The sequence below is a fragment of the Equus quagga genome, chromosome 5 (assembly GCF_021613505.1).
Source record: "Equus quagga isolate Etosha38 chromosome 5, UCLA_HA_Equagga_1.0, whole genome shotgun sequence".
Classification (NCBI taxonomy): domain Eukaryota; kingdom Metazoa; phylum Chordata; class Mammalia; order Perissodactyla; family Equidae; genus Equus; species Equus quagga.
Window position 1 is genome coordinate 28,725,047 of NC_060271.1, and position 10,639 is coordinate 28,735,685.

At 52.2% G+C, this 10,639-nt stretch overlaps 1 protein-coding gene across 2 annotated transcripts; it reads left to right on the forward strand.

The window, feature by feature from the left end:
• The first annotated feature begins 2,197 nt into the window (after positions 1 to 2,197).
• On the forward strand, positions 2,198 to 10,245 carry KDF1 (keratinocyte differentiation factor 1). 2 transcript variants are annotated; one of them, XM_046662053.1, is made up of 4 exons: positions 2,198 to 2,301; positions 7,492 to 8,562; positions 9,006 to 9,080; positions 9,634 to 10,245. In XM_046662053.1, the coding sequence occupies exons 2-4, from the start codon at positions 7,524 to 7,526 to the stop codon at positions 9,714 to 9,716; spliced, it is 1,197 nt and encodes a 398-aa protein (XP_046518009.1). In that variant the 5' UTR covers positions 2,198 to 2,301; positions 7,492 to 7,523; the 3' UTR covers positions 9,717 to 10,245. The 2 variants fall into 2 exon arrangements, with proteins under 2 accessions (XP_046518009.1, XP_046518008.1); XM_046662052.1 differs by lacking the exon at positions 2,198 to 2,301 and adding an exon at positions 2,302 to 2,362.
• The last annotated feature ends 394 nt before the right edge of the window (positions 10,246 to 10,639 follow it).

Below are 10,639 nucleotides of genomic sequence, written 5' to 3' on the forward strand. Positions count from 1 at the left end.
TTCAAAAAAGAATAAATAAATGGGGAAAAATTAAATAAGACTCTAGACTCTCATATTTTTGCTACCTTGCAAACTTTGCAAGTAACAGTACCCTTAATTATTTAGTTAGAGCATACATTTCTATTTTCTCATCTATTCATTCATGATAAAATGAAAGTCCTTGAATATACCATCCAACTCAAGAACCAGAACATTACTAAAAATTAAATCTACTTATGGGCTCCCGCCATCCCTGACCCCTCCCCCACCCCACTCCCAGGTAATCACTATTCTGAATTTTGTGTTCCTCATGCTCTTGCTCTTTTAAAAAAAAAGTTTTTTTCACACAGAAGTTATGAATTTGCCATTTTCATAAGTCAAAACAGGTCAAAAAACAGCAATTTCATATGGCTCAACCCAATATTATGCCTAAACATAATAGTTCTAGCTGTATTTGAACTTTATAAAAAGGATACCATTCCATATGTACTCTTCTGGGACTTGCATTTTTTCGCTCAATATTATGTCACCATGACCCAGCCATATTGGTGTTTTTCATTCTTTTTCACCTATCAATGGCATTTGGGTGTTTTTGGTTTGGGGCTACCGTGAACAATGTTTCTACTACCATTCTTGCACATGTCACCTGGTGCATGTGTGCAATCTTGTACCTGTACCCCAGGAATGGACTTGCTGGGTCTTAGGGTACACAGATGTTCAACTATACACAGTGTGACTCACTTTTTGAGCTCCAAATGAAGATACAGTGTGTCACTTGCCCCAGGTGAGAAGGTAGACAAGGTTTGATGGGAAGGGCTGCCACGGAGGGTCTCTGGTGGAAATTGAACACCTACTGTGTACACACGGTAGGGCACCTGTGGAATGAGATGATGGTGCCCTGAGAGGTGAGATAGGGAACAAAATCCCCCAGTTGCTGTGGGAATCATCTTCCAAGAAGTGTCCCACCCTGGCTGGGCAAGGGGTGGGCTTGGCAACCCAAACAGGGCAGACCAAAAGGGTTCTGTCCTAATCGGCAGTATCTCCATGGGGGGGTGGGCACGGAGGCTGAAAGCGGCGTTGGGGTCAGGAGGTCCTGTATCTTTGGTTTACCTGGAAGAGGACGGAGCTAAGCAGTACTGAATTCTTCCCACTTAACCAATCCTTACCCCAATCATCTCTTATCTCACTTTGCATCCATTATCTCTGATAATTCTCCCAGTTGGAGAGAGGTACTATCATTTCTACAAATGAGGCTTAGAGAAGGAAAATGCTGGCCCAAAGTCACACGAAATTGGTTTGTGCCAATTGCCTGAGAAGGTAATTTCCCTTTCCTAAACCTCATCTGTAAAATAGGAATGATAATACCTGGCCCATCTCACAGACTAGTGGAAAGATTAAATAATACTAAGCAAGTAAGGGGTTTAGCATGGCTCCTGGAGACACTCCCTAAGTCACTTGTTTATTGGCACTATTATTGTTATTAAGGGGAGTGGGAACCCAGGACAGTCTGAGCCCTAACTTCTTGCCACCCAATGAGGTGGCAGAGACCCCATGGGATGTGGTGATCATGGTCCATTTTGGTCACTTCTGCTGACGCGGGATGTGTCTGTCAGGACCGCACAGCCCAGCTCCCTCCTCCACCCACTCCCAGGCCCCAGGGCAGAGGTACTTGTCTTCCCTGCAAATTTCCCCAAACAGAGAAGGGGAAGGGACCAGCAAGCAGAGGATCCTGGCCCCCAATTCTGCCTCAGGGGAAAGGAAGAAATCGGAGCCAGCGGTCTACTCTGCTGAGCACCTAGTGTGGGCCAGGTCCTGCGCCGGGCCCCGGGAGCACCAGGAATGAGACCTGACACTGTCCTCAAGGTCAGAGGCTAAAGGAGGAGACAAATGACAAGAAAACAACAGTGTGCTGAGTATTATGATAAAGTTCAGAGAACTGTTCTGTATAACAGAAACCAGATAGGCCTAGGGGTCAGGGAAGGCGTCCCAGGAGACATGCCCTGTGAGCTGGGCCTTTAAGGCCTGGTAAGCGCTGCCCAGGCGCTCAGAGACCGCTAGGATACCTGTCCATTGAACAGAAGAGGAGACTGTGCCGCAGCATCTGTCCGACCTGCTCGCCAGGCCTCACTTAACCCACACTAGGCCGAGCGCTGCTCTCGGAGTCCGCGAGCCGAGCCCGAGCCTGGCCGCGGTGCCCGCCCAGCGCCCGGGGCGGAGCCTCGGCCCAGGTGCGCGGCGGCGGCGGCGCTTCGCGGAGGCAGGAAGTGTGTCCCCAGCGGCGGCCCGTGCAGTGCTCCCGCGAGACGCTCACCTGCTCTCCAGGTGAGAGGCGAGGGGGGCGGGGGGAGGGGCCGAGCTGGAGGCAGCTCACCTGGCGGGACAGGTAAGCCCCGCGCGGGCCCGAGGGGGCGCGAACCAGGGCGGCATCGGTGTGGAGAAACCCCCGAGGCTACGCCCGAGCGAGGGAGGGTCCCGAGACCAGTTCCTCGGGAGCCACCCTCCCGCTTCCGGGGTGTGCGGGCCGGGCCAGGGAGCGGCCCGAGCGGCTGCCTGGGCCCGGCGGGCAGAGGGGGGGCCGGGTTTGCCCGTAGGGCTGCGCTGGCTTGGGGCGGGAGCCGTGCTCGCCCGGGGGCAGTGTCGGGATTGAGGAGTGGGCTGTGCTCACCCTGAGGAGCTATCAGGGCGGGAGAGAGGCTGGGTCCGCCCTCGGGCAGAGGGCCCCTGCAGCTGGAGAGGGTGGTGCTTGCCCCGAGGACATTGCTGGTGTAGGGGCAGTGCCAGGGTCTGGTTCTTCCTTGTCCCCGGGACTAGGTGCTTGCGGATGCGGGAGTCGCAGGTTACCCCTTTCAGGGCAGGAGGTCAAGGGTACACGGATGCCCGGCGCGAGACCCGACGGCTGTTTCGTGAGCAGGGCTGGGATGCCCCTCCCGGCCGGGTGTGCAAGACTCGGCTGGGCACGGGGGTGGGGCAGAGGCTCGTGCGGCTGGGCCTGTCCTGGGGACCTTGGGAGGAGGGGGCGGTATGGAGACGGACTCCTAACTGTGCGTGTTCTCTGGGACAACGGGGATGGGGAGGGCATCACTGAGAAGTTCCAGGAGGGTGGGCCTGGTGCCTGGGACCTTCTGACTGCTAACCTGCAGTGTCTTGGGGCACCCAGTAACCTAGCCACTCCCAGGTGCAAGGCACCCCACTAAGCCCCCTGCATGCCGTATCTCATTTAAACCCCAGGATGGCCCATGAAGATACTCATTTCTCCACTTGTTAAAGATGAGAAAACTGAGGCCAAGAGTCTTGCCCCAGGCCACAATAGGAACATCACCAAACCAAGCGACCAGTGTTCCTAAGATTTTGGAAGTGGGGGAGTGGTCAGCAACAGTGAGGGGGAGATACAGCCTGGACAAAATAGGCTGAGTTTGACTTCAGGAGGGTTCAGGGGCTAGAGGAGAGGGGGAAACTGAGGCCAGGGGCTGTCCTTATCCCAGGTCTTGCTCCCCTTCCCTCCATCCCACCCCCTTTCGAGATGTGTGGCACAGAGCAAAGTACAGGGGCTCTGGAGTCTGGAGGATCACAGTACAAATCCTTCTCCGTCCCTTCGTTGCTAGATGTCTCTGGTCAAGTCACTTCACCTCTCTAAGCTTCAGATTCCTGGTCTGTCAAGTGCAGATCTAATACAGGGCAATTGTGAGTGTTAAAAAAAAAAGCAAAAGCCCTCTTGGGCTGGAGCCTGTTTTTGGCCCATTCACTGCTGTTTCGCGAGCATTTAGCACAGTGCTGGGCACATAGTAGGTGCTCAGTAAATAGTTGTTGGATTAATTTAATGAATAGTAGTGAATCCTAAAACCTTGAAGGCGGAGGAGGAGACAGTGACCCAGGCTATCATCAGTAACTCCTTGATGTTCTTACAAACCCCAGGGACCCCAGGGCTCAGTGTGGTTAAAACAATGTTGATGCATCCACCCTCCTCATCCAAGGCCTGAGCCTGGAAGACTCAAGGCTCCCTATTTGGTCCCTCCTTAGGCACAGGCTTGTCTGTGGAGCTGGCAGCTGGCAGCTTTGACTTCCCCCTTCCTCCCAAGTAATAGATGGGATGGGGTAGTGGATAAGAGTCTGGGCCAGGCTGCTTGGGTACAAATAGATGTGTGGCTTTGGACAACTTATTTAACCTCTCTGTGCCTCAGTATAGTAATAATAAAAACAATATTGATAATAACGGCTACAAATAGAGTTGTGAGAATTAATTGGTTTAATACATTTAAAGCACTTAGAACAATGTAAGCCATCAAATATTAACTTTCACTAGAGTGCAAGTTCCTGAGGTCAGGGAATTTTGTCTGTTTTACCACTGTATCCACTGAATTTAGAATAGTGTCTAGCACACAGTAGGCCCTCCGTAAATATTTGTTAATTGATTGAATGAATGAATCCATACCCACCCCTACGTTGCTCAAACCAAGGCAGAGGTTTTAACCACTTGCCTCTCTGGGTTGTGAGGGCCTATAGCAATTTCAGTTTGCACACCTTTGGAGAGGGCATTTTTACCCCTCCTCTCCTCAGACTGCTGCTCCCCACCCCACGCCTCACCCCGGTCAGCCTAGAGCCTAAGTCCTTTTTCTTTCCACCCAATGGTCCTGGCTCTACTGTGAGGTCACATAGAATGTGTCAGTCCCCTGAAGCACTGTACCCAACCCTGTTCCAGATGCTGAGGCAGGAAGCAATCAGACACAGTTCCTGCCCCTCCGGGTCATATAGGCTTAGCTTCCAACAATGGGTTCAAGGCTGATTCAGCTGCCAGAAAGCCCAGCAGAAGGCTGTGGGGAGAGGGGCTCCTATCTGACTTGGGGTTCTGAAGGGTCTTTGGAGAAGGAGTGCTGAGTGGGGCTGGGGTGGTGGGTTGAAGAGTTGCAGGAGTAGTTAAAGAATTCCTATATCCTCCTCATCCCCACTCCCCATGGCTGACATTCTTTCCCCCACCCTTTCTCTCCCTGCACACATAGACCTTCTGGTTTGGGGGGAACCTTTTGAGATTAGGTTGCAGACGTGATGCTCCTTTACCCCTAAATGCTTCAGTGTATATTTCCTAACAGTAAGAACATTACTTTATATAACCCTAGTAATCAAATTCAGGAAATTTAACATTGACATAATACTATGAAATAATATACAGTCTATTTTTTTTTGAGGAAGATTAGTCCTGAGTTAACATCTGCCAGTCCTCCTCTTTTTGCTGAGGAAGACTGGCCCTGAGCTAACATCCATGCCCATCTTCCTCTACTTTATATGGGGGATGTCTACCACAGCATGACGTGCCAAGCAGTGCCATGTCCACACCCGGGATCCGAACCGGCGAACCCCGGGCCGCTGAAGCGGAATGTGTGCACTTAACCGCTGTGCCACTGGGCCGGCCCCTATACAGTCTATTTTTAAATTTCACCAATTATCCAATTTCTAATTTTTCCTCTTGATCTAGGATCCAATCCAGGGTCACACTTTGCATTTAGTTGTCGTGTCCCTCAACTTGGGCTTGTCTGCCATTCCCTCATGATGACACTCAGGTTATGCATTTTGGCAGTAATACTTCATAAGTGATGTGTCCTTCGTGCACAGTATCAGCAGGCACATGATGTCAGATTGTCCCACTATTGGTAATGTCAACTTTGATCATTTGATTAAAGTGGTGTCTGCCAGGTTTCTCCAGATTCGTTTTTTTTTTTTTAAGTTCTCACTGGCTGCAGCAAGTAGAAGGGAATGGAGGTGGCCTGAATGGGGGCCTTGACAGTATCTGTGTGAGAGATGATGGTAGCCCTCTTTAGGAAGGTGGCATTGATTTGCCCAAGGCACAGTGCCTCCTAGGGCCAGAACTGGGACTAAAACACAGATATCATGATGCCCAGTCCCAGGTTCCTCACACATCACCAGTTCTAGTACCCCAGTGCCATTAAATCAGGGATAAAAAGATAAGGGATCAGAAGGGATCAGTGTCTCAGAAAATCTAGGCTAAGGATACTTACTGCCCAGCAACCCCCTGTATGTGATCAAGTACCCTCCCAAATACATCAGTACATAATGTTCTTTGACTCTCTGAGGTGGAGTTATTTATTCCCATATTGCCTCATATATCCTACATGTTCCATCTTAGGAGCTTTTAAGCATCTGTTTTCTCTGCAAAACCGTGTGTGAATCACAAGAACAATCTGTAGTTCTTTCATCTTTGGTTCTACAGTGCCTGACACAGGGCCAGGCTCATTGTTTATGGAATGAATGAAGTCTTAGCTCTGAGCTTGCTAGTAACCAAATCAAAAAGGGAAAGAAGATGTATTTTGTAGCTTGGCTTTCTTATCTAATCAAAGGAAGCAAAGCAGTGGTTGGTGTTAAATGTTGCTAGGAGAGCAAAGCTGAGCCACACTGACATATTGACAGGGGACCTGCTACAGTCTCACGTCTGACTTGAAGGAGGAAGGGAAGAAGGGAAAGGTGGCAATGATCAGGTTCTGCAGCAAGTCACATGGGAAGGCGTTTGTTGAACAGCCTCAGAGGCTCTGTGCTGGGTGGGCTTACCCACAGTGGGAAGAAACGGGGGGCAGACCATTCCCCAGAAAGTGAGATCCCAGGAGATTTTCCTTTTTATGTAGTAAAATATATATAACATAAATTTTACCATTTTAACTTTTTTAAAAGTCATTTTAACCATACAGTCCTGTGGCATTAAACACATTCATATTGTTTTGTAAGCATCACCACCACCCAATTCCGGAACTTTTTCATCTTCCCAAACTTGAACTCTACGCATTAAATACTAACTTCCCGTTCCCCCTGCCCCCAGCCCCTGGCAACCACCATTCTACTTTCTATCTCTGAATTTGGCTATTCTAGTTATTTCATAGAAGTGGGACCATACAATATTTGTCCTTTTGTATCAGGCTTATTTCACTTAGCATAATGTCTTCAAGGCTCATCTATTGTTGTAGCTTGATCAGAATTTCATTTTTAGGGCTAAATAATATTCCACTGTATGTACATTGCCTATTTTGTTTATTCATTTGTCAATGGACATTTGGGTTGTTTCCACCTTTTGCCTATTGTGAATAATGCTGCTGTGAACATGCTGTACAAATATCTTCAAGTCCCTGTTTTCAGTCCTTTTTAATTCTATGTTTAATTTTTTGAGGAAGCACCATACTGTTTTCCACAGCAGCTGTACCATTTTACATTCCCACAGCAATGCACAAGGCTTCCAGCTTTTCCACATTGTCTCTAAAGCTTGTCATTTTCTGTTTTTTTCAATAGTAGCCAACTCAATGGATGTGAAGTCCAAGGAGGTTTTGACATGTAGGTTAGACCACAGAGAGTACTTCTTCTTTTGGGAGGGAGGGAACACTGGATGAGGGTTCCGGGGCATACTTGGGCTGACCACATCACAGGCCTCTCAGAAACCAGGTCTGAAGCTCCTCAGGTCAGCGCAAGAGCTTGCCCCTGACATCTAAACCTGACTCCTTCCTGGCCTCTCCCTGACAGGTGCCTGGCTGCAGCAAACCATGCAATGAGCCATGCCCCGCCCTGGACACCCCCGCCCATCATCTGGGCCCCCACGCTTGGGACCCTGGGAGCGGCCAGCAGAGCTGTGCCTGGAGACATATGATGAGCCATCCCAGCCTCCACCAAGCCGCCGCACCCGTAGGCCAGACCCTAAGGACCCTGGCCACCATGGGCCTGAGAGCCTTACCTTCATCTCTGGCTCTGCTGAGCCTGCTGCCGAGCCCCCAGCCTGCTGCCTGCTTTGGCGACCCTGGGTGTGGGACTGGTGCCGGGCCGCCTTTTGCTTCCGCCACTGCCGGGGTTGCCTCCAGCGCTGTGGAGCCTGTGTGCGGGGCTGCAGCCCCTGCTTGTCTGCTGGGGACTCCCCTGAGGGGGCTGCTGAAGCCAGCTGGGCCAAGGAGCACAATGGAGTGCCCCCCAGCCCCGACCATGCACCTCCCAGCCGGCGGGATGGCCAGCGGCTCAAGACAACCATGGGTAGCAGCTTCAGCTACCCTGACGTCAAGCTCAAAGGCATCCCTGTATATCGCTACCGCCCAGCCACCTCCCCGGCCCCTGATGTGGACTCCTGCTGCAAGGAGCCACTGGCTGAGCCCCCACCCATGCGGCACAGCCTGCCTAGCACCCTTGCCAGCAGCCCCCGAGGCTCCGAGGAGTACTACTCCTTCCACGAGTCGGACCTGGACCTGCCTGAGATAGGTAGCGGCTCCATGTCGAGCCGGGAGATTGATGTGCTCATCTTCAAGAAGCTAACAGAGCTTTTCAGCGTACACCAGATTGATGAGCTAGCCAAGTGCACATCAGACACGGTGTTCCTGGAGAAGACCAGTAAGATCTCGGACCTTATCAGCAGCATCACCCAGGACTACCACCTGGATGAGCAGGATGCTGAAGGCCGCCTGGTACGCGGCATCATTCGCATCAGTACCCGAAAGAGTCGCACCCGCCCGCAGACCACAGAGGGGCGCTCAACCCGGGCTGCTGCCTCTGCTGCTGCTGCTCCTGACAGTGGCCATGAGACCATGGTGGGCTCAGGGCTCAGCCAGGATGGTAGGTTGGGCCCCATAGGGCTGAGGGGCAAAGTGGAGGAGGCTCTAGCCAAGGGAGGGTTGCACTGGGGTCTTTGGCTACTGTGGGTCCACCCCTCAGCTAGGCCCTGCTCTTCCTCCTCCTTTTCCTCAACTCCTCTGCATGCCCTAGATAGGCTCCTTCTATCCCCTGCTACCACCTGCCAGAGTAGTTTCCAGGCCAGCCTGGTTAACAGGACCCAGGAACCCTTATGAATTTGGACCTCTGTCCTGGCCTAACTAAAACCTCACCACACGCACACACACACACAAACACAAGTTGTCTCTGTCTTTGTTTTAAACATTATTTCTCTAGCCCAGCCCTGGGATAAGTGGCCCCTCCCTCATTGGGCTGGGGGCAGAAGTGGGGAGTAGGGTTGAAAGGATGTGATAATGACCACTGGCCCCCTCATGTTCCCTCCCTAGAACTCACAGTGCAGATCTCCCAGGAGACAACTGCAGATGCCATCGCCAGAAAGCTGAGGCCTTATGGAGCCCCAGGTTTGGTCCTGACCTGATGAGGAGTGCGGAGAGGAGAGGGGGCTATCCTAGGGGCCCCCCACATACCCCTCTCCCAGCTTCCTCCTGGGGTGGGTGAGGATGGGATCAGAAAGGGACGAGAAGCCTGGGCAGCCACAGACCTCATCCCAGTCCCACAAGCTGGCTTAAAGATTTCCATTTGGAAAGATTCAGGGGGCTGCCCGTGAACCATCAGGGGGCAGTTGCCCAGAACTGGCCTCTAAGCCCAGGTCACTAGGGAGGAAAGTGAAGGGCGGGAGGTCATCTGCTGGTGCTGAAAAGGCACCTTGTGTGGTTTCTGCTGCTGTCTTCTTGGCTTTCACAAGCCCCTGGGAGTGGGGTCATTACCTTTTTATAGAGAGCAGTGCTGGGGCTCAGAGAGGTCAAGAAACTGAGTGGGTCACCCACCCAGGATCAGACTAACCCAGGCTCAAGTCCTGCTCTGCTCCTTCTCAGCAGGCTTCTCCCTGCCCATGGACCTGGATGAGCCTCTTCCCCTCTCTGAGCCTCTGTTTCCTCCTCCCTTCCCCCTCAGGATACCCAACCAGCCATGACTCGTCCTTCCAGGGCACCGACACAGACTCGTCAGGGGCACCCCTGCTCCAGGTGTACTGCTAACCCCTGCTGGGCCCAGTGGCCGCAACCCCTTCTGAGAGAAGCACAGCCTACAGCATGAAGAGGGGGACCAGGACCCCTTTGGGGAAGGCTGGCTGTGAGCCCAGAAGCAATACCCACTCTGGCTCCTCCCACTTTGGCTGACTGGTTCCTGGACCATGTGCATTTCACTGGGCCATGGTGCCCACATCCCCTGGATCCCCAGCTGGCCTGACCTCTGCCTAGGCCGTTCCTTCCTGCCCAGGCGGCCTGGATCATAGAAAGCAAAGACTTAGGAGTTACCTTCTGGGATTGAATCCCAACTTTACTTCCCCCAAAACATGCTACCCATAACATACACCCCATAACCAATCATGCAAAATTCCTCTTCCCCAGGATGGGACAAGGGGGTGACAGCTAAAAGAAGCTTGTCTTAAATGGATTGGGTTGGGGGGCAGGCAGGGCCCACTCCACGTTATGTTCTGTTGAGCAGTTTCGTTCTTGGCTGATGTTCTACGTGCTAACATGACCATAGTTGCAAGTACAAAGGTAACAGATGTCTGCCTGGTCATCTCGGCTGATATTGTCCTTTCTGTCCCATTTGCCTGACTGCTGCCTGGAGCAGGAGACACGATAGAGTGTCCAGCCTGGCTTAGTGTTGTCAGAAGGCATAAATGAGAGCGATCATGCACACCTCTTAGGTTCACTGTGAGTTCCAGGAGGTAGAGCCAAGCACAGTGTCTGTACCTGAGAAAGGTCTAACAAGTGGTTTCTGACTTTGTGAGGTTCTTCTGGGCAGGCTGGTCTGGAGTCCCCCTGCTGCCCCAGTTCCCTGCCTGCAGGCTGGCCTGCTTCTGCCATCCCCACTGTTTCCCCAAAGCCCTGAGCACTTGTCCGCCCCCACCCAGCCTCAGACCTGCTGCTCCCTCCACCTCTCTGCCTGGTGC

Coding starts and splice junctions, on each gene's coding strand:
- KDF1 (XM_046662053.1), top strand. CDS start 7,524: ATGCCCCGCCCTGGACACCCCCGCCCATCATCTGGGCCCCCACGCTTG. Junction 8,563..9,005: donor CTCAGGGCTCAGCCAGGATG/GTAGGTTGGGCC, acceptor TTCCCTCCCTAG/AACTCACAGTGCAGATCTCC. Junction 9,081..9,633: donor GAGGCCTTATGGAGCCCCAG/GTTTGGTCCTGA, acceptor CTTCCCCCTCAG/GATACCCAACCAGCCATGAC.